We start from the raw sequence: 22,560 nt of genomic DNA, 5'->3' as shown, positions 1-22,560 counted from the left end.
GAAGGGCATTGAGGTGCTGGAGCAAATCCAGAGAAGAGTAGCAGAGCTGGTGAAGGGTCTGGAGCACAAGTCCTGCAAGGAGCAGCCAAGGGAGCTCGGATTGTCTAATCTGGAGGAGCCTCAGGGGGCTTTATCGCTCTCTACAACCACCTGAGGGGAGGTAGTAGCCAGCTGGGTTATCAGTCTCTTCTCCCACGAAACAAGCAACAGGACAAGAAGACATGGCCTCAAGGTGCTCCAGGGAAAGTTTAGGTTGGACATCAGGAGAAATGTCTTAACGGGTGTTTAAACATCGGAATGGACTGCCCACAGAGGTGGCAGAGTCAGATTCCCGCGAGGTGCTCAAGGACAGACTGGGCGTTGCACTTAGTGAAAACGAAAACCACTCCGGGTGGAAGGCGCTGCGTAGGGGCACAGGACCCTCCCCGCCCCGCCGCCGCCGGGGCTGGAGTGGACGCGCCCCGAAATGGCGGCAGCAGCGCCGCCCTCCCGCCGGCGGAAGCGGAGTGACGGCAGCGCCGGCGGCGGCAAGATGGCGGCGCCCAGCCTGCTGTGCGGGGGGCTGAGGCGGCTCTTTGCCGGGCTCTTGGGGGGCGGCTGGGCCGCCCCGCCGGCCCGGGCACTGCGCCAGGGTGAGTCCGGGGGCGGCCCCGCGCTCCCCCGCCGCCCCGCCGCCGTCGCGGAGAGATGGTTGCGGTTACTGTAATTCTCCCTCTCCCAGCCCCCAAATACTACTTCTATCAGGCTGAATGATTCTCACTGTGTTTTCTCGTCTCTTTTTTTTTTCTTTTTTTTTTTTTTTTTTTTTTTTTTTTTTTTTTGCAGTTGTGGAGGTGACTGAAGGCAACACGACCACAGTAAGTCCCTGTACCCCTTTTCCTCAGTAGCTGCTTTTGCTGTCGCTTCTCCTTCCTTCAGCCTCCAGTCGTGTGTGGCCGTGTGTGCCCGCCCCCTCCCTCTCCCCCCTCCCCTTTCCCCCTCTCCTTTCCAGCAAAGTTAAGAAAAAAAGGGCAAAAGGGACACTTTTTCTGGGGGTGTGAAGGCAAATCCGAGGTAGGAGTGTGTTGCAAGTGCAGGTAAGCAATGCAGGATTTGGCTGCCGAAGGTCGGGATTGTCACGCTGTTGCTGGTGGCAGGGGCCTCCATTCTGAGCCACCTGTGAGCACCATACCCCTCACTACAGTCCTGCTGAAGCTGGAAGCCCTGACCAGAGGCATTCGGAACCCAAAACACCCCAATTCTTCAGAGGATTCATTTCTTAAATTAGTGACACTCGACATTTTCTCGAGTACAGGCACAAAAGAGGGCCTGGTGACTTTGTCATTCCATCGTAGACTGGCATCAAAGTACAGCCTGAAGCCAGACTGGCAAGAATCAAGACCAAATACACCAGCTTCCCAGAAAATAACTTTACCAATTAATAAAAAATTAGATACTGGCCTACATTTTATATTCGTAGTTAGGTATTTGTTTCTGTAAAACTGACTGTTCTGCTTGTGGGGGGAGGAGTCTTACTTAAAATTTGACAATACTGCCTCTTTGAGATACCAAGATGCTTGAACTACAAATAACTTATGTTTCCATTTTACCATCACCAGACAAGAAAGACACAAACGCACAGTATGAAATAGTGCTGCCAGTTCAGGTGGATGCCAGTTTGCTGTGCACACTTACAGAAAATGTCTTGCTTTTCTTTTCCCAGGTTTTCCTGCACAGCACCTGATGGTTTCTTAAAAGTAACCTTGCCTTCCACCTGGGGTTTCTTTTCAAACTATCTGGTGCTTGCACTGTTTGAGCCTGTCGGTGCTCAGAATCTGCATTTAATCTTAATTTGACCAGAGGAAGCTTGCAAAATATTTTGGAGAAAAAAGGCTTAGTTTTATTGGGTTTTTATGTCCATTTGGCTGCAATTTGAGATAACTCTTACTTCTATTAGTAAGTCCTCAAGAAAAAAAAAGGACAAGTGCACATGTAGATAGACTTGATGTTCCAGTATTCCTAGCATATCTACTTTTGGGAAACAAATTTGTCAAGCTCTTCCTTTACACACCTTCTACATCTCTTTGCATGTTACTTTTGAGAAAACTTGAGTGTTAGACATCACCACTTTTTAGTCCAGCAAATTAAACAGGATGAAATATTGGTATATTTAAAAAAAGAAAACAACAGAACTCCACAGATGTCTCCTAGCAGTCCTTTCTTAAATTTAACTTTTGCTCAGAATTTGCCCTTTGTGATTTATAATCTAGCAAACCCCTGCATGTTTTTGTCTATAATGTGCATCTGCTATTCTGTGACATTCTTGCATTCCCAGAAAAAATTAGTTTTAAAGGTTTTGTTAAAGGATCACTACAACTTCAAGCCATGGTGTTTCAAAAGAGTATTGCAATTAACATAATTCGGGTGAATATGAGGACTTCACACTGACTGTCAACTAGGTTATGTTTAGTAAAACGTACACAAGAATTTACCAAAGGGTTTTCTATGCCCTCTGAATTTGTTCTTTTCCCCATAGTCTGTGGCATAGATGTACTAAAGTGTTTGGTATACCTATATAAGAGTGAGTTGAATGCAGATACTGTTTTCCTAAGATCTGCGCAGAACTGGTCAGCGTGTTGTGGGCTTGATGAAAAGTATTCCCTGAATCACAGGTGCAGGTAGAGGTCTAAGCTGTGCCTGATCACATTATCCTTTAAATTGCTTCCTAGATTGAAGGGAAAATTATAGAGGATGCTGAAGCACCAACTCCTCCAAACCCCTCTGGCCAGTGTCCCATCTGTCGCTGGAACTTGAAGCATAAGTACACTTACGTGGTAAGTTTAATGAAGAAGTTCCCCCAGCCTCACAGCTAGATCAGACGGCTCTCAGATCTGCGTACTGCACAGCCTGCCCCTCTTATCTTCTGCTGGGTGTAGTAAAGATACTTAACTCCATCTCTGCTTCTCTTGGGTGTAACAAGAGCTTTCTGCGTAGTAATTGTTTGCCTTGGCCGATGGTGTTCCTGGGAAAAAGAAGGATGAGCTCGTATCAAATAGGAGACTTGGAATTATACAAATGGCCATCTGCTCTGGGAAGGCCATGTATTTCTTCTGTACCCAGCCAGCTGCCTTTCAGTATTGCACTTCCAGGAGAATCGAACTGGAATGCAGCATTAAGTCAGTGGATACAGGCCTATTCTAACTCTAGAGAGGCCAGAAGACTTGGCTAGATCAGTTATATGACTTCAAGCGCTGCAATTTCTCATTGGGTCATTGTCCACTAAGTTAATAACTGTTTCATAAAACATTTAAAAGTGTTGATGAGTACAAAGGAGAGCATACATTTTTTACATAACTTGTAACAGAAAACCCAGGTTTCTTTCAAGCTTTTTGCTTGAATAAAATGCTAATGAGAGGTTCATTAACTTATGAGGGGATAACTAACGCTATATCTAGAATATGGGAAGGAAATCCTGTGGTACTTTAAAACAAAAGTACAACAGCCAAGAACACTTTGGAGTAAGAAGCGTGAGATAGAAGATGCAGAATGTAACTTTACTAGAGGTCATTCAAACACAGAGTTTACAAAAGGACTAAGTTCCCCCCTTGCAAGCTAAAAACCCTGCACTGGAATTAGAAAAGAAGAAAACCAGACAGGAACATGCTGTTACTAAGATAAGGCAACAGAGAACTCAGAATAAGTTAATGTCAATAGGATTAGAGAGATACAAATACATCGGAGGAAAAGAAATGTATGTGAGAAAGAAATTCCATTAAAGAGAGAAGGGGACTTAAAGCCGCATTTGTTGCAGAAAGACTAAGCATGTAGTCCTAGCACACACACAGAAAAGAAAAATCACGTTTTAATATCTTTTTAGTAGTGGCAATCTTGAAAATGTAAAACAACAGGAAAAAACAGGTATAGAAATTACTTAAACATTGAATTAGGTACAGACCAACAGGCCTGAATTGCATGTTGCCCCAAGATCTTGAAGGATCTTAAAGGAATTAGCTAACAAATATATGACTTCAGGATTCACAGGATTTTTTTTAAGCATGAAAAAAAAATTCCTAAGAAATCACCAAATGATTTGAAAATAGCAAGTGAAATACTAAGTAGTTGAGACAGAAAGACAATGATGCTGATGATTACTAGTTGGTAACTAAAACTTTGCAAATTCCAAGTAAAATTGTATCAGCCAGGAGTAAAAATGGATTGAACAGGACTAATTATGACTCGTGAATTATGAAGAACATGAGTACACCAATAAGTGCAAGACAAAATACTTGCAATTACTCCAGGCAGGTGAAACAGCAGATTTGAGATGTAAATGAAATATGTTTAATATCTTTCAAAGCCTATGTTGAAGAAATCAAGGCTTTAGGATCTGAGTAGAGTGTTGTCAGTAATTCTGACTCAGGCTGGTTGCAATATTAAACGGAGAAGTTAGCTGTGGGCAGGAGAGAATTTAGTGTTCTCTGGTCTAGTTTCTCAACAACCTGGGAAACTTACAATACAATGAATTTGCAGATTATAATAAATTACGTTAAATGGCAAATACTATTAAGGTTTGGAAAGTGCTACAAAAAGATCATGTTTATTTTGTGTTGCCCATGTTTGACCACAGCGTTTTCTTGGAACTCTTTTTTTCTTCATGTTTGCTGAATGTTGGTGTAATCAAAACCAACCAATCACACTGGAAAATACTTTGTTAAGGTTACTGTAGTTTTATGTGACTTTTAAATGCAAGAAGTCAACAGCATCATTAAACTGGGTAATTCTAGAGATTTACAGAAAGCATTCCATGAACTACACATTAACAACTCAAGAGAAGTGATGTTGATGAACATAAACTGATGTTCAGGGATAAAATGAGCTGTGGGAGTGGATTAAACTTGGAAATTAATATATGGATGCAGTTTCTAGTGCTGTATGTGGTAGAAAACTCTGTTGCATGTAGAGATAATAGTGCCATCAAGAACCAAAGAAGCAGTTTTAGACAATGTGATGCTATGGAGTTCCAGGATTAGAAGTTGGTCCCAAAAGACACTGTAAAACATGAGTTTTACGTGTGTTCGTAGAGTGAACTAAGGTTACAAGTTTTCTTCCACACTTCACTTTAATTCTTAGATCCTGATTCTTACTGTTCAGTATGGAGGGAAGAGAAAACCAAATGTGAGGAGAAATCCTGCAGCCAGAGTCTTCTGAATCATTGCTAAGATAATTTCTAAGAAATTGTGGTCCCATGAGACAATCTAGAAACATGTCTGTCTCAGCTGTCATACAGTTTTTGAATACATATGCATCTAGTGTATCCAGTACTACTCCTGTAGCGCAGAGGAGAACGTGGACAAAAAGCTAAAGAGAGCAGTGTGAACTAGTATTTTGTAATTGTGGAAGTTTCTTGCCTCATATTTAGAAGCATCCCTCTGTGGGGCTGATGAGAACTAGGAGAAATTTCAGTTCTGGAGTAGACCACTTCTTTTGCTTGTGTAAGTCCCTTATGTTTTTGAATTCTTTGTATTGGTCACAGATTTGCAGGATTTTAAATGTAAAGGTGAATAAAAATCTCCCTTTTTTGCGCTAAAGTGGTCTCTGCTATTTTCTTTGCTGCAGCAGTGATGAGCAGCAGAATCTTGAAATGCTTAAATACTAAAGTGCAGGCATTTAACCGAGTGGGCAGTTAAGTGGTGGCACAATTTACTCACTGGTGGTTAATTGTCCTAAATGTCTGTAAATTGAGAACAGCTATTTTTGTTAAAGATATAGCCTAGTTCATGCAGCATAACCTATAAGCTGTGCTTGGTAAGAGATCAGAATAGATGGATCACAGTGGCTCCTTTGAGATTGATAAGCTGAGATCAGTCGGTTGCACAGAAGGGAAAGTGTGAGCTTTTTTGCTTGAGACGCTTGTAATTGGACTGAATGAGGCACTATGAAAAGGGAAGTGTTGAATTAGCCCCTGAGGGAACTGAGTAATATGACCTCACAGGACTTTCCTTTTGTCATGTGCAGCAAGCACAGTCTAAAGTAGTGGCATAATGAGTTACTCTGGCTGTCAGAGAACTGGGGGACCAGTGTCTCCAAAGTTATTAATCAACTGAACAGGCATTGTGAGCATTAGCAGGTCGTGATTCCAACCTGCCTCAGCTGTGGTGTGTGGAGGGCTGCAGTTGTCTTTGCCAGTTCAATCCTTAGCCTCTCCTGTGGCTCAGGATAACAGAGCTTAAGATATAAATTCCCATAGTTTGTGGTCTGTGTGTGTCCGTCCAGTGAAACTGAGATCTCAGTTGATTTTTTTTTTCACGTCCATTTGAGATACAAAAATTATTTTGGTCGTTGTAAGGATGCGATTGGATTGAAAACTGCGATCCTGTTATGAAATGCCTGGAGAATGGTGTGCAGCTCCCAGGAGTAAGGAGGAAAGGAAAAAGTAGACTCTTGTATAACTGGAAATAATGACTGGCGGACTTGTCCGATACAGCCCAGTAGTAATTTGGCTGCACAGACAGAACTGTTCTCATGGTAAATTAAGGTTTTAATAAATTGCATATAAGCAGTCAAGGATCCTGCTTTTCAACGTATCTGCAGACATTAAAATGCAGAGATGCCTCTGCATTTTGGTTGCCATCCATTCACAAGAACGTGCGGTATATAGTGTTCCATTTAGCAAGTTTGTCCAGCCCTGTTAGAAGTGAAGGCTAGACTTGTTTTTCATTTCTCCCCTTATCCACTTCAAACATCATTAGTTTGAGTAGGCAGTAAATCTGTCATCTTGCTTTGGCAACAATTAGGGGAAACCAAACTTTAAGCTTTACTTATTAGCCCTAGATTAATTCAATCCAAGTTGTTTTCATCAAATGCTGCAGATCACAGGGGTGGGAATCTGGGTCCAGCCTCATGGGAGCTGTCCAGTGATTAAAGCAAATCCGTGGTTACAGGCTTGGCTGTCCACTAGCACAAAATGTGATTTTCATGGAACATGACGGCACCGTGAGAACTTGCCAGACATTTTTTTCTTTGACCGCTCCACATACTTGTTCACTTCCCTCCACAGCTGCCCAGTGAAGTTGGCTGTACCTGTCTGCTTTCTCCCAGTGGTAAGATACATCTGTGCAAGTACTCTGGGAGAAGCGCCTGGCCTGTCCTCCGTGGGGATCTTCAGAAATGGACAAACCTTTGGTCAGGTGTGCAGCATTTTAAGCCAAATGGCGTGAGTGTGATTTGGAGATGCAGCAGCTGGGCCATAGATGATTTCAGTCAAGAAATGACTGCCACACCAGGGTGTTGGTCAGCTGGTGATGCTGTTGGTCAGAGATGATAACAGAGAACAGACTTTCTTGATTTTTTTTCTCCCACAGAGAGAAAAGGAAAGACTATGTCCCTTTGCTTCCCACCTCTCCCCTCTGCATGGAAACACTTGATAACAAGCCTGTGACTCCATGAGGTGTGGTAGTAATATGAGAAATCACTTGGACCACACACACACTCTTCACAAGAGCCTGTGGCCTACTTAGACTTTCATGAGTGCAAAAACTGGAACTGCATCAAACTTGCCATGAGCTTCCTTTTGCCTCCTCTCCACAGACTAATGCAGCAGGCTAGTAGCAAAGTCTAGCAAGTTATTTTCTTTCTAGGCACTTGGAGCTGAACATCCGTTTTTCACTCAGGGAAGTGGTATGTGCTAAATGGCAAATTGAGCTGTAGATCGTTTGAAGAACCAGATGGCTATAAAAAAGAGCAAAAAAGGGAATGAAGTTTTGCCCTGGTTTCCTGAATCCAATCCAGTGTATTTCAGGAGTGGTTGAAAGTCAGTGCCCTTGGACTGTTTGGCTGGCCTGCATCCAGTTTCTACCAATGCAGCTGGCACCATCTGGTCCCCTGGTTACTGTTCTCCTTGGCAAGGCCATGTGTCAGCTGGGCTGAGGGCACGCCACTTCCATTTTAACCATCGACGGCCTCCCAGGAGCTTTTTGCTTGTTGCTCAGCTGTGCTTTTCTTGTTCTTTGGATACAGCATCACTCTGTGGGGTGCCTGATAAGTCATTTGATGTCAGTGAGACACTAAATCAGGGTCTAAATGTCAGTGAACCTTCATAACATGCACTGTGTTTTCAAAGGAGCTAGGTCTGAAAATCAGCCTGAACACATTTCACTCTAAACAAGTAGAGGTAGAAAGGAAGCCAGCACAGGAAAGACATCAACCTTTTGAGTCAGTCCAGAGGAGGAACACCAGCATGACTAGAAGGAGGGAACACCTCTCCTATGAGGAAAGGCTGAGAGAATTGGGATTGTTCAGCCTGGAGAGGAGAAGGCCTCAGGATGGCCTAATTGTGGCCTTTCAGTGCCTGAAGGGAGCCTACAAGAAAGACAGAGAGAGACTATTTGCAAGGGCTTGTAGCAACAGGACAAGGGGAAATGGCTTCAAACTGAAGGAGAGGAGGTTTAGATTAGATGTCAGGAAGAAATTCTTTACTGTGAGGCACTGGAATAGGTTGCCCAGAGAAGCTGTGGATGCCTATCCCTCCAAGTGTTCAAAGCCATGTTGCATGGGGCTTGGAGCATCCTTGTCTAGTGGAAGGTGTCCCTGCCCATGGCAAGGAGGGTGGAACTTGATGATCTTTGAAGTCCCTTCCCAGTCAAACAATACTATGATTCTGTGACAGCATCTGTCAGCATTGGCCGTTACCAGAAGGCCATCCTAAATTCCAGCAGCCCCCTTCACAGCCGAGCTGGTCTGGTGCAGTGGGGGTAGATGAATAATTCCTAGTTAGCTAGATTACTGAATACTCATTTTATATTCACTTGTAATTGTTTGCTTTTGCAAGGGCAGTAAATGAAGCTAGGAATGCTCCAGGGAGCTCTTTGTAAAAGAGCGAAGATGGGGGGTGGGAGCAGGTCTGTGAGTCTGTGAACAGGCAGATTCAGGGTCACCCAACGTGAAAAGCAACAAGTACTCTTTGTTCTTGCCTGTTGCCCTAGACAGGGGGGTGTAAAGTTCTGACATGCCTCGTTTGAATTCTTGTTCTGTCCGGGCGCTCAGTGGCAGGTCCCCTCAGCCTGCAGGCAGCCTCTGCGTGGTTCTGCTGCCTCAACTATGAGCATATTTACAGCAACGATGGAGAAGTAAACTCTCACCAGCAACAAGTCTGTCAAGAGAAGGGGAAAAAACAAGCAGAGAGTCTCCAGAGGCCCTTTAGGACAACTTATGCTGACATCAGGATGTCAAGGGGGCTTTCCTATATTGGCCTGAGGGGTACCTTTGCACTGCTGCTGTGTGTGGAAATGGAGAGCACGTATCTGAATCCTGGGCTGTTTTATTGTGTACAGTTAATGGGACACTCGTGCAACAGCTGTGTTTAAAAATTTGTCATTCCAGCCCTGTGATACTATCTGATCCTAGAGATCCCTTTAGTTTTGTTTTTATTAAGAATGCTTTACATTTCTAGAGCTCTTAATTGGAAAGGTCAAGAGTAGTGTAGTCTAAATGGTTCTTGAATCACAGATGAACCCTCAGCATGCTTTGAGTGCTCCTTCCATCTAGCATGGCTGACACAGCCCCATCTTAATGCATGCACAGTTGAAGGACTGAAGGAAACAATTTATCCTATTAGGCCTTTATCATCAACATACATTCTTTTCTTACAAAAAGCTTCCTCGTACAAGATACTGGATCATTTCCCTGCTCTCCACCCTCCAGAGAGACATGAGGGAAGTTCTACTATGGGAAACTGGATAAAAGTTTGAGGAGTAGATAGCAGAGAACAGTCCTGCTTTGAGGGAACAAGGAGGGGACCAGAAGTGGTCTAACATATCTGTGACCTTTAGGATAGCAGCTGTGATGGCATTGCAAGTTGTGTAAACACTGTCCATCTGTGGGTCTTGTGTAACTGTGCCTGAGTACCTAGGACGCATTATCTTAGCAAGAATCTTGGAGCAAGTAGTGAAACAGTGAAGGAGCAGGAACTGTAGATGACATCATGTGTTTACACTAATGAAGTCAGGGGAAGACTCAAGCCATCTGAGTGACCTTACTTAGCTAAGCTGGCAGGCAGTGACAGCAAGCAAAAGCCACTTGTTGTCGAGCTGCAGACAAAATGTGTAGGATGGAATCATTGTTTTGTTTTGAATTGTTTTGAATTCTGTACGCAGCACAAGGGTCAGCACAGCACCTTGAGTCCCAGCAGTTAAGGTAGCTGTAGCACTGATGGTCTGTCCTTCTCTTCCTCCCTCAGGATGTCTTGCTGCTGAGTCAGTTTATCCGTTCTGATGGAGGGATGCTGCCACGAAGGATCACAGGCCTCTGTTTAGAGGAGCACAAGAAGGTTGCTGTATGTGTGCAGATGGCTCACCGTGCAGGTACCTAGCCTCCACCTGAGACAACCCCTTACTGTGGAGTACCTAAAGAACCCCTTGAGAGGGGTCTCCTGCCTAGTAGATATAGCTCAGTGAGATATCATTGCCCAGTCACCCAGCAAACTCATTACTGTCCAAATACTGGCACAGGGCGATGGAACAGAGACTATTTGTTCTGCTTACTGTGTGTCTTGACTCCTACCATGGCAGCAGACATTTATCCCTGTAGATGAAACTACTATTGCTGAAAGATCTGGGAAGTGGCTCAGTCTCTGGTAACTAATGATTAAACACCTGCTTCTGAAATTACATGATTTAGTGTAAGCTTGACCTACCCCATTAGTAACACACAACTCTCTACCATCTGCCATGTGACGGCTTTTTTACTTTTCCCTGGGGCTGGGACCCAGGTTGACACAGTCAGAACATTGTGCTGATCTTTATGCCTGGTACCTGAGTTGTATCCAAGTTAAATGGACCGAAAATATTAATAGTCACATTTTCCATCCTGGAGATGGAATCTAATTGGACACCAGTGCCCTGTGTCCTCTGAAGAATTCTCTGTGGAGAGCCGAAGCGACAGTATCTTTGGTGTGTATTTCCTCCCTATACCCAGCAGAACCTCCCAGCTTTGTCTTGGCTGAGGTGCGGGTTCAGCAGTGACTAGAGACAAAATACCTTTTCAACTGTACTTGAGCTTTTGCTGTGCTGTCCCAGTAGCAATCTGGGTTGCCTGGCTTACAAGGTGTAATGTGACTTCTGAATGCTGTAGAAGCAAAGAGGCGCTGCAAAATATTCTCACACCTTTCTTCTTCCGTTTCAGGTTTGTTGCCAAACCACAGGCCTCCACTTCCCGAAGGGCATATTCCCAAGAAACCCAAGCTCAACAGGTGAGTAGTCTTGTCTTTCCACATTTCTTTTTTTCAGGAATAGGTTGGAATAGGAAATGGGGTAAAACATGCCTCAGGCAACAGGGTTTATAGAGTGCTCATAGTATTTTGGAGAAGTAAGATCTGTCAGGATATTCTCTAGCCAGTCTTTTAGGACAAGCTACATCTCATACAAACAATGTATCCACACAGTTTTAAAACTGCCACACATGTTAAGGTCTGCCCACCCTTCCTCAGCCATGCTCACCTTCTCATCACTAACAATCAGTAAGACAGTCACAGGACACCACAGAGGTGGAGTCACAGCACTGCAGATTAGCTGAGGTTGGAAGAGGCCTCTGGAGATTGTCTGGTCCGAGCTCCCTACTCAAGCAGAGTCACATAGAGCAGGTTACTCAGGTCTATGTCCAGGCAGGTTTTGCGTATATCCAAGGCTAGACCTTCCACAGTTTCTCCAGGCAGCTTGTTCCAGTGAACCACCCTCATAGTGAGACAGCGTTCTCTTATGTTCAAACAGAATTTCTTGTTTCAGTTTGTGCCTATTGCCTCTTGTCCTGTCACTGACACCTGCCTCTGTGTTCTTTACACTCTTCCTTCAGTTATTATGAACATCTGTAAGACCCCCTTGAACCTTCTTTTCTCCAGGTTGAGCAGTCCCTTCTCTCTTAGCCTTTTTAGCCCCCCAACAGCAGGAGGGTGCCCAGGCAGAGTACCAGCAGTGAGTGGGGGGCTGAGCAGCCAGCAGGGGCCCATCACAAGCCTGTTGCCTTCTGCCCCATCCCCATTTCCCCCAGTCAGCAATTCGCCCTCTGTCTGCCCTTCCTGTGCAACGGGGTCTCTCCCCCCTCCACAGCCTTAATGGCCCCTGGCCTTTAGTGGGCAAAGGGAAAGCCTGTGGCTGTCTCCTGCTCTGTGCTGGGCACTTGGAGGTGCTAATCCCCTGTTTATAACCTCACACTCTGTTTCCATGGGGATGTCAGAGCGGTGTATGAACCTCACATTAGCAAGCCGTGGGGTTACCAGAGGCCATGCGTCTGTTGCTGGGAGAGCTTAGACTGCAGGGCTGAGGGTGGCTGGAGACTCCTGCATTTCAGGTCTGACTCTGCAGTGGAGATTTGAGACAGACTCTTGGAAATGTCCCTTAGATGCTGGCGTGCTGCATAATGTAGCCATCAGATACTTCAACTGTGATAGCTTCTTTCCTGTGTCTTACAAGCCTTGGGGATTCCTTAGTAGCTGTTGTCTGTCTTGTAGCTGTGGGGTAGAGCACATTTTCTTCTTAGCATTCACACTGCAACCCTGCTTAGCAGGCTGAGATTGGAAATGGTAAGTGCAGTAACTTGCTGGACTCCACATCTGATTCTCTGACTCTTACAAATTGTTCCATAGACTTTTAGTGAGAACAAGGAATTAATACCTCCGAATACATTCTACATGCAAGTAGGTGTGCCACACCTCTTAAATTAAGATATTTAAATTGGAAATTAGTATCCAAGCCCTCCCTATTGCATTGCTAGGCCCTCCCTACACCACCCTTGTTTTTCTCTTCCCAGCGAGGGAATGTAGGAAGCAGGGTGGAAGCAGAGTTTAGAAAAAGAGAGCAGAGCTGTTGCAGAGGATATGGAACAGCACTGAAATAGGCAATTTCTGAAAGTTTTGGTGGTGGGCCTGAAACTAAACAAATGAGTCAAAGAACCAGGATAGAGTGCAGGTGTACTTCAGGAGTGCTCTCCTGGTCCCTCATGATTCTTCTCAGCCAGATTGAAGGGGAAAGCTCTGTGTATTGGAGCCTTGCAAAATCTTGCCCTTGCGGTTCTGTAAGAGTTTTGACTGTGTGTACCCCCACCTCTACTTCCCTCGTTGCTCTCTGGAGCGGCAGCTGGCACCACATGAGGCAGGAGTTACAAATTGCTTCCTTCCTCTAGCCTGAAGGGCACCTACATGCTGAAGTCATACAACCAGTACTTATTTTGGGAATGAAGCCAGAGCTCTTATCAGAAGTTTCCCACATAAATGGCTTGTCCAAGCTTACCTTGTCATTGCCTCTGTACTTGTTTCCAAAGCTTCCTGTAAGCCTGTAGTAACTTGAAAAGCACCCAACCTGTGGTGTTGCCAAATGCAGGTGAGCTGACAGAGAAGAACAGGGCCAGAATTGGTCTTGGACTTTGGAGTGGAACAAGCTGCTTTGTTCAATGCCATGAGAACATGACTGGGTCATCCTCTAAACCTGTTTGGCGTAATATCGGGCTGCTCACCTAACCTAGCTTGTTCCTTCATTGTATTTGTGTCTGCTGAATTTTCAAGTGCCAGTTCAAGAAGGGATCAGCAGGATCTACAGAGAGCCTACTACAGCAGGTAGGCTACAGGAATAGCTGTAGTAGGCTATAGTGTAATAGCAACTGTTACACAGTTAAGTGATGTCTTTTCCAAATCCTTGAGCTTCATCGCTTTTTGAGATCGCTATATTGGCTGCTCTAGCCCATCTTTACCACTCTGCTTAGGTGAGAGGTAGCAGTGCCTTTTTGCACTGCTGCTGTGTAGCCCTGGGAATGCCAACAGGGACAAAATGAGGGGCCTCATAATACGCTTGGGCCCCTTGTTAAAGCTTTTCCAAGACGGGAACATAGGTAATGTACGTTCCTTAACATCAGGTTATCCAGCCCTTGCACTTTCCATCTCTGCCTCCAGTGATGGCTTTTTTCTCACTCCACTAGTGTGTCTACTCTAGTAGAGTAGACATTGAAATATGCTCGTTACACCTCTCCCACTCCAGAATAACTTTCACCAGTTAGGAGCAGATGGAGGTGCCCATGCTGTAGATGCTGGAAGTGTTGAATTGCCATCAGCTGCTTGAGGAATCTTTAATCTGATCTCTGAAGGAACCAGGGATCCTGGCACAGCAGCTTGCCCAGTGCTGTGCGCTGGTGCTCTCAGAGGTAAAAAAAAGACATCGTTTCCTTGGCTCTGCAGGAGCCTGGTCCTACTTAGCCAAAAGGAAGTAGTAATGCAGCACCAAGCCAGCAAACAGAGAGGAAGATAAACTAGGATCAAGGTAGCAAACTGAGACAGTCCTCCCAGGTGGCTACTAATATCTAATATACTGAGAATTTAGGTCGTTCCCAGACATGTGGCCTCCCTTCTGCTTTCCCTCACTCATCTGCACTTACTCTCTTGCCATCAGAGCTTGCACTGCACGTGGAGGAAAACTTTGCATACAGAAGACACAGTTCCTGCTATACCATTCTAAAATAAGGAGGTGCAAGTTGAAAAGAATAGGTAGAACACTGTAAAGGTGTATTCTGTGTCAAGACAGGGACAATAAACTTTGTCCTGATGGGCAGCGTTTCTCTCAGTCTTACCTGTACTTCTGTGTTCTCACCCTTCTCCCCTGAAATTCCTCTCATTGCCCCCCTCTGTAAGCAATTGTTTGTCTCTTTGCCCTGAATTGAGAAATCTTTCACTTTTGTAAGGGAGGGACTTCTGAGAAGTCACTGTCTACTCCAGATGTTACCCCACATAATGCTATAAGAATTCCTACCATCTGGGGAGTGCCTGCCTTACGGTTACACTGAGCCGAAGAATGTTTTGCTGATGGTAGACTACAGCATCAGCTGCTAGAGTGACGGGACCAAGATGAAAGCTGAAGATAACCTTTGGGACTGATTCCACTCACACCACCTGAGACTGAAGGCTATTCATCGTGGGAAATGTAACTTGGAGTAGGAGTCAAGAGCCCAGTACCTCTACTGTAATACAGATCTGAGCATTCACTTACTGCATGCAGACTCAGAGCTGCAACTCCTGCTTGGCTGAAGTCTGGCAGAATACTTCATTTGGATGAGCAATCCCTTTCATTTTTCTCTAATCTTGCAAAGTTCTGGTTGGTGTTCCCTTTGGCCAGGCTTCTTCCAGGGCTGTGTCCAGGGCAGTATTTTTGAGGGCAGCTTCATTTATTGCTGAAAGAGGGACAAACCAGCCTGATGAAAAATTGATTTGTCCCTGAGACAATATAGAGGCCATCTGCAAAGGAGGAACCCTATGGCTCCTGGGCAAAGGTGCTAAGAAAGTACACAAAGAAGGACTGGGGAGCTGTGTTAATGTATGCTTTTGAAAGCACCAGAAAAGCTGCTCCTCAGCTATTAATTTGCTGCACTTGTGGCTGTCTTGGCCAGGATGTTTGGCCCATGTCATGGTCACCCTGATTAAAGTGAGCCTGCTTCAAATCCAGAGTATCTGGCATGCACTGGCTAGCACCTAGCTGGGATTAGAAGGTATCATGTCACCATATGGAACTATCAGCAAACTGTCTTGTTTTAACAAGGCTCAGGCATGCTGACCTGTCATTGATTTAGTGTTGTGAAGTGTGGATTTATCACACAGAACCCCTCTTCTTCTCAAGGAAGTGCTCTTCTGGTGCTTATTGAATGATGTTTTCCAAAAAGCATGATTCCTGTTCTATTTTCTGAAGTGGTTTTATTGTCTCAATTGTAGGAACTTTGGACATTCCCTTCTGCATTCCCCAGATTTCTCTGCAGTGTCAGGCTTTCACTGTTTCCAAGAGATGGTTCCACAAGCAAATTTGTCTTGCCAAGGATTGACCCCTCATCCTCAGATTGAATTATCCCTTTCATAACTTCTTGCTGTTATTTCTGCATCCATTCATGCTCCAGCCTGATATCTTCCAGTTAAGTGCTGCAGCAACAAAATATTTTCTCTAGCCCATGAGGCTGGGGGAGTTCTCAGTGATCTCACCAGCACTGTGTAGGGTGACAGACTGTTCTCATTCTCCAGAATCTTGTGTGTGCAGGACACCACACACTAGAACCAATTGGGAAACAGCCAAGCTCAGCTGTAGGTCAGACTTCTTCCTTTAAGTAATGGAAACCTGAATAGCTCAGTGATTTTCTTTTCACCATGGACACTGTCACATGGATAATGTGGACTAACGCTCAGTCCAGAATAGTCCCTGAATTCGAGACAGTGCCTAAATGCTCTCTTAATGTGAATATAGCACTCATTTTCTTCTGGCAGGTCCAAAATATTGGTTAAAGCACAACACTGAAAAGTTGTTCCCTTTCCAAAAGAACTAGGGGATTTGACAGGTTCCCTGAGTCTCAGCTCTGTCAGTAAGAGGTGCTGTAAGATTATGGAGTACCTGATTTTGAGTGCTCAGCTGCCACTCCATTTTCAGTTTTCTGCTGGAAGAGCATAACTTGGCACAGGTAATATCCAAGACAATCCCTCCTCCATCATCTGAGCTGGAGGAGTTGCTGTGTGTTAGAAAAGAGGCAGGTTCCATATGAATTCCCCATGAATTACAAGGTTCTCAGGCTCTGTGGACACCTCTCATCCCTGGGAGCAGAATCTGGTTTCACTGCTATCAGCATTTCACTCCAGCAGCATGTGGTTTCTCTCATCTGCATGGAAACTGTGTTGTGCATAGCGTATGAATTCAAAAGCAAAGAGCCAGAGCGGCTGCAGGTGAGCAAAGCCAAGAGGTGTCGTGGGAAGGGATGTGGCAGGGAGGAGGCAGTCTCGCCAGCACTTTGATCGAGTGCTTCCTGCAGTCTGTAGCCCTCTGCCTTCTGCTCTTAATCCAAACAAAAGCCATATTGAAAAAGTTCAGTGAGGGTTCAGAAGTTCAGCCTTGAACTGCACCAACATGCCCTTTGCTTGGGCTGTGTGCAGGACTGTGATTGCCCCATTTCCCTTACCCTGAACATGGAAGCCCTGTCCCTACTCCTGGGTGTTAAGCAGCAGCCTCCAAGGGGGAAGACTTTGGGGCCCTCCTGCCCACTAAATAAAATCCACGGAAACAGACCTCCACATGCTACAGAGATTTTAGGCCCTTAGAATGACTGCAGGGGACTAACCACAGTTGTTTCCATCCTGCTTATATCTCACCTTTTCCCATCAGGGAAATCCCACCAGGATTTCCATCACACTTCATCCAAACTACTCATTTTTGCAGCTGGAGTGTAGGGATTCTTGTTGTTCCTCAGGACCCTACCATACTCAGGGGCAAGCAGAGCCTCAAGGTAAAGCAACAGTTCCCAAGCCTGGCAGTTGTGTCGCCCTGCGCCCCGAGTGGGAGCTCTGCACACCGACATAGTGGGTTAGGAGACAGCGGACCAACTGCATTTGGCATCCACATGGAGAGTCTGTCCTGACAACCCTCAGACCATCCATCAGTGTGTGTTTGTAGGTGGTTATAAAAAACCCCCCAAGACAAGCTGTGGTGTTGGGTACAATGAAAAGTTGGGAGACTTGGCTGGAAAAGGGGGTACGCTACCTTACGTGGATGGCAGAGTTTGCAAAAAAGTCCTATATGCTAGGCTCTGAAGTTCTCATAGTGAGTTTTGTGGATTATTTTTACTCTCTGGGAAAAAAAAAAAAGTCTGTGAGACAGTAGGAACTGGAGTTAGTCAAAGAGGAAAAGGAACTTTGTAGACTGACTGCTCCCAGGCATCAGGCTTTTGCACTGCTGAATCAAGGTAAAAAAAAAAAAAAAAAAAAAAAAAAAAAAAAAAAAAAAAAAAAAAAAAAAAAAAAAAAAAAAAAAAAAAAGGCAGCAAACAAAATAGGACAAGTTTGAGTTTGGGACAAAGCAAGTATTAAAAGCCCTAAAACCAAATGTGCTCCAGGAAGGGAAAGCGTCCAAATGTCTGTTTCAGTTAACAATGAAAAGCCCCAGCCTGCAGTCCCCAAAGGAAGCCAAAAGCCTGGACCAGAGGGCTGGATTAGACCTGCTCAAAAGAGAAATAACAAAAGCTTTAAAATCAGGCCATTACTAAATCCTCCTTCCTATGCAGAATTGGGGTGTGCACTTCCAGCCCCCACACTGAAACAGAGGGATTTCTTAAAAAGCCACTGTCTGTCTAAACCTGCACACAGCATTGATGTGTATCTCACATTCACACATTCACTTCTCTCCCAGTGAGATCATTTATTGTCACGGGAACACTTTCCCGTAATCGTGTGGACACGTGACCAGAACTGCACTTGGCACACTGATGCATTAAAACAATTTGGGATTTTTTTTTTCCTCCTTTGCTGTAAGTGCAGTCTTGCAATACCAAAATTTGTGCTACAGCTGTCCCCCTGCTGCGAGGGGAATATGAAAAGAAGGACCTAGCCCATGTACCCGTCTAATACCCCCACAGCTTCTCCAAAAGGAGTTGCCTTGCTGTGGTGCTTTGCTAGATTCAGAACTGGGGACCTGTGTTTGGTCTCTCTGAACTCTCCTTGCATGTGAAATTAGAGACAGGAGAGTCTCTCCTACTTCCTGTCCCAGAGTTGTTATGTAAGGGATTCCACTAATGCACGAGCATAGCATTACGGGTCAAAAGGGACTAATTGAAGGCACAGATAGAAGAAGTAGCTGGGTCTTGCTCTGTGTCGTCACCCAGACCGCTCCTGCTGTGGCTTCTACGTGTTTTAACTATGGTAAACTCCTCAGAGCAAAACCAAAGCATTTTGGAAGTGGCTTCATTTCAGAGGCAGGAAGCTGCGCATGTGATTCATTTTTCAGTTTGGGAGTGCTGTTTGGGAGTGCTGAGGAATAAAAGGGCTAGGAAGATGGGCTGTTACACATTCTGTAGCTGCCCAGCATAGCAAGCTTGCTTTGTAGTTCTCAGGAATGTCCCAAATGCCTTCAAACAAATGCATTACATGGTCTCTGTCCAAAGTTCTTAATATCTCAAATTTGCACGATGCAAATAAAAGGTAACAAAGCTGTTTGAGGAGAGGATGACTGATTGAGGTTACATTAAGACCATGGGATTACTCAACAGAGGCATGCAAACATCTCTGGACAAAGTTTATCAGTCTGTTCCAAATTCTAATTTGTTGGAGCATTGTTTGTGCAGATTATGCTAGGGTTTTACTTTGGATCTTTATTGTCTGAAAAGACTCCTCTTTCTCTAAGGACCTCTGTTCCCCTCTCTACTAGTAGCAAAAGATTTAAAGCCTAACAAAACTCCAGGCCACCCAGTCACAGGGTAGGATTTCCAGTAACTGATTCTGGATCTGAAATCCCCTGCCTGTTTGCAAAGCCAAGTCTAAAACTTCAAATGGTAAAAAACAGAGGATATTTGCCAGACATTACTCTTCACAGAGATTTGTAGTTGGGATGATAATTTCATTCTAATACCTCTTACACTGTAGGTGCTGACTTCCTGCACCAGTAAGCTGCAACAATACTATTGTACAGAGAACACTAGAGCAAATTTGGACATATGAAAATATAAGACTAGGCCAGAAATCCATTTCAGGCATAAGAAGTAACCATTTATCCCCCAAAAGTAAATTAATCCCTTTTTAGAGACTTTATTTCTGACAGCATTTAGCCTTAGACTTTATTTCTGACAGCATTTAGCCTTTGTAATTAGTTTACCTTATTGAGACCAGCTGTTGAAATAACACTTCCCCTCGAGGTTGAATGCGTTCAGTCTTGGACTTAGTTGCAATGAAGAGATTTGGCACTCCAGTTTAGTTGCAGGTGGACAACTTGCCAGCAGCCTGGAGACTACACCTGATTTGCTTTATGAGACTGAAAGTCAAGCAGGTGCCAGTGGGTTCAGTACAGAGGTGAGCTTAGAAATTCCAAAACAAATAAAATCTGCTTTCCAGTAGTCCCTTCTGAATTGAGAGAGCTCTGCTCATGGTTATTCCTTTTATAAATAGGCATGTGGAGAGGCAAAGGCTACAGTGCCTGCTTCTGCTTCAGTTGAAACCTTTTCACAGTGATCATCTGCAAACTGAAACATGTTTGTGTTGTTTTGACAGGTACCTGACCCGCTGGTCCATCAGATCTGTAAAGCCCATTTGGAAGAGGGGCCCTAAATGGTGCAAAAAGCCCTTCCCAGTCGGACACCCTTTGCTGAAGGATAATGTAAAATATACACAAAAGCCTCTCTATTTAAACCACTAGTGGCCAGAACTGGCATAATTAGTAAGCACATGTTTTCCACTGTTCTGCTTTTTTATTTTTCCAAGTTTGTCAGTATCTCCAATTTTCTTATTCCAAAATTGTCCTTAGTACTCTATAGTCCAGCTGTGATCTGTTCCTCTAGAATACAAGATCCATCAAAGCAAAGTTCAGTGTGCAGAATGGTTTGAAGAAAGCAAAGGGCAAAGACTTCTACCTCAAAGCCAGAAAAGATCTGAAGGCTTTTGTTTCTTTATGTTCCACAAATGGGTTTGGGAGAGGATGTTTCCTTCTTTTTCCATCAGTGAATGGTGTTTCCCAATTAACATGTGTTTCAACTCAGATTTGCACCATTTGTGGTTTGACACTGATGGAAGAAAAACTCCCCTCAGCACTATGTTTCCTTGGATCAGAAACTGTTAATGACTACTGACATTTAATTTTTTTTATTATTATCTGTACTATCCGTGATTTGCAGCAGAACACCTGTGGCCACGGCAGACAGGCATGTGTGTCTTACATATCCCCTTAAGGATTCCTGGCTTGTGCTTCACTCCTGGATCTGGCAAATACACAATGTTGACATCTTTGATGACTTGGCCTGTTTTTTTCCCCGTTGCAAATACATCTGTCATAAGTCTTCCATGTCAGTGATATGGTTGCTTCCTGGGATAGCTTGGAGTTGATAGATGTGCCTTATTATCCATCTAGTAGTAAAAGGTGGCACCATTTCTCTCCCTGTATAGTGCACATAAGCACCTTCCACCTACTGACCCCTGCTACTTATGGGCCTGGTATGAAAGGCTCATTAAATTTATCAGGGTCATTACTGATTTGGTTCCATTTCTTCACTATTTATCTGGGGGCCTCAAAACAACGCAGCTTTTTATGTACTACTCCACTTAACCTTGAATTGCTTTTATCAGAATCATCTGCTAATAGCTAACATCATGGACAGGAACAAAAGGTAAGGATAAACCCATATTATCCAGGAAATCAAATTAGAATGATTCTTTTTAGCCTTATTTTGCAAAATGGAAGCCCTAAATTCAGCCCCTTGAGCTGGTCAGGACCTTGTGCTTTGGGAAACAGAGCCAAGACTTCACTAAGTATATTGAGATAAAATCTGTGGCTGACTGTCTCTGTTTTATAAAGCTTTGAAACCTACAGCCCTGCAGAAAGGAAAAGATTTTTCTTTATTCTCCTACCTACAGAAGTTTCTATGTCTTCTATCTCTGCTCAGCAAGCTTTGCTAATGGAAAAATCACTGGATTAAATCATTGCCTTGAGATGAACCTAAATGAGCACATGTTACAAAAGACCAGGTGATGCCCACAGCTATTTTTTTTCCTACAGTTTAGTGCCATGAGCTGGAAAAACCCAACCATATGAGGTTCAACAAGGGAAGGTGTTGGATTCTGCACCTGGGATGGGGCAACCCTGGATGTACGCACAGTCTGGGGAATGAGATGCTGGAAAACAGTGGCAAGGAAAGGGGCCTGGGGATCCTGGTCAATGGCAAGCTGAATATGAGTCAGCAATGCCCTGGCAGCCAGGAGGGCCAACTGTGTCCTGGGGGGCATCAGGCAAAGCATCGCCAGCCAGGTGAGGGAGGGGATTGTCCCCCTCTGCTCTGCACTGGGGCATCCTCACCTTGAATATTGTGTGCAGTTGTGGTCACCTCAGTGTAAGAAAGATATTAAGCTGCTAGAGAGCGTCTAAAGAAAGGCAACAAAGATGGTGAAGGCCTTGAGGGTAAGCTGTGTGAGGAGCGGCTGAGGTCACTTGCTCTGCTCAACCTGGAGGAGACTGAGGGGAGACCTCATTGCAGTTACAACTTCCTCATGAGGGGAAGAGGAGGGACAGGCACTGATCTCTGTGGTGACCAGTGACAGGACTTGAGGGAATGGCCTGAAGTTGTGTCAGGGGAGGTTTAGGTTGGATATTAGAAAAAGGTTCTTCAGCCAGAGCGTGGTTGGGCACTGGAACAGGCTCTCCAGGGAAGTGGTTGCAGCACCAAGCCTGACAGAGTTCAAGAAGCATTTAGATCATACTCTCAGGCATATGGTGTGACTCTTGGGGATGGTCCTGAACAAGGCTAAGGGTTGGACTCAATGATCCTTGTGGGTCCCTTCCAACTCATTATATTCTGTGATTCTGTGATCCCTCTAATTTTGGTGAAACCTAACATCTGAAAAACTAAATACTCTCATCTCTTCAATATGCCTTTCCAGAGTTCAAGGTTTAGTACAGATCCCTTACAATATACATCTGCTTTGTACTCTGACTCCAACTCTGTTTTTGTCATTCGTGGGTGACAGCAGGTATTTGTTCATGTTGTCTCCAAATTAGTTCTTGTGTAAACAAGGTGTCTTTGTAATCAGACAGATGGCCTAGTTTTGGTTTC

General features: G+C 44.5%; 1 protein-coding gene across 1 annotated transcript; it reads left to right on the top strand.

Annotated features, from left to right (window-relative positions):
* The first annotated feature begins 517 nt into the window (after positions 1-517).
* MRPS18A (mitochondrial ribosomal protein S18A) lies at positions 518-20,745 on the top strand. The gene is made up of 6 exons (XM_027887669.1): positions 518-632; positions 826-857; positions 2,709-2,813; positions 10,214-10,337; positions 11,158-11,224; positions 20,012-20,745. Exons 1-6 carry the CDS (start codon positions 533-535, stop codon positions 20,154-20,156), a joined length of 573 nt encoding a protein of 190 aa, XP_027743470.1. The 5' UTR covers positions 518-532; the 3' UTR covers positions 20,157-20,745.
* The last annotated feature ends 1,815 nt before the right edge of the window (positions 20,746-22,560 follow it).

This window comes from Empidonax traillii, unplaced genomic scaffold (assembly GCF_003031625.1).
Source record: "Empidonax traillii isolate 1590-97213 ecotype Southwest subspecies unplaced genomic scaffold, ASM303162v1 scaffold218:size1087226, whole genome shotgun sequence".
Taxonomy (NCBI): domain Eukaryota; kingdom Metazoa; phylum Chordata; class Aves; order Passeriformes; family Tyrannidae; genus Empidonax; species Empidonax traillii.
Note: the sequence above shows the minus strand (reverse complement) of the source record. Positions and strands in the feature narration are given on the sequence as shown.

What these genes read in the sequence shown, in the direction of transcription:
- MRPS18A (XM_027887669.1), top strand. Translation starts at nt 533, where the DNA reads ATGGCGGCGCCCAGCCTGCTGTGCGGGGGGCTGAGGCGGCTCTTTGCC. An exon ending in GGCCCGGGCACTGCGCCAGG is followed by an intron (nt 633 to 825) that starts GTGAGTCCGGGG and finishes TTTTTTTTGCAG; the next exon opens with TTGTGGAGGTGACTGAAGGC. An exon ending in CTGAAGGCAACACGACCACA is followed by an intron (nt 858 to 2,708) that starts GTAAGTCCCTGT and finishes ATTGCTTCCTAG; the next exon opens with ATTGAAGGGAAAATTATAGA.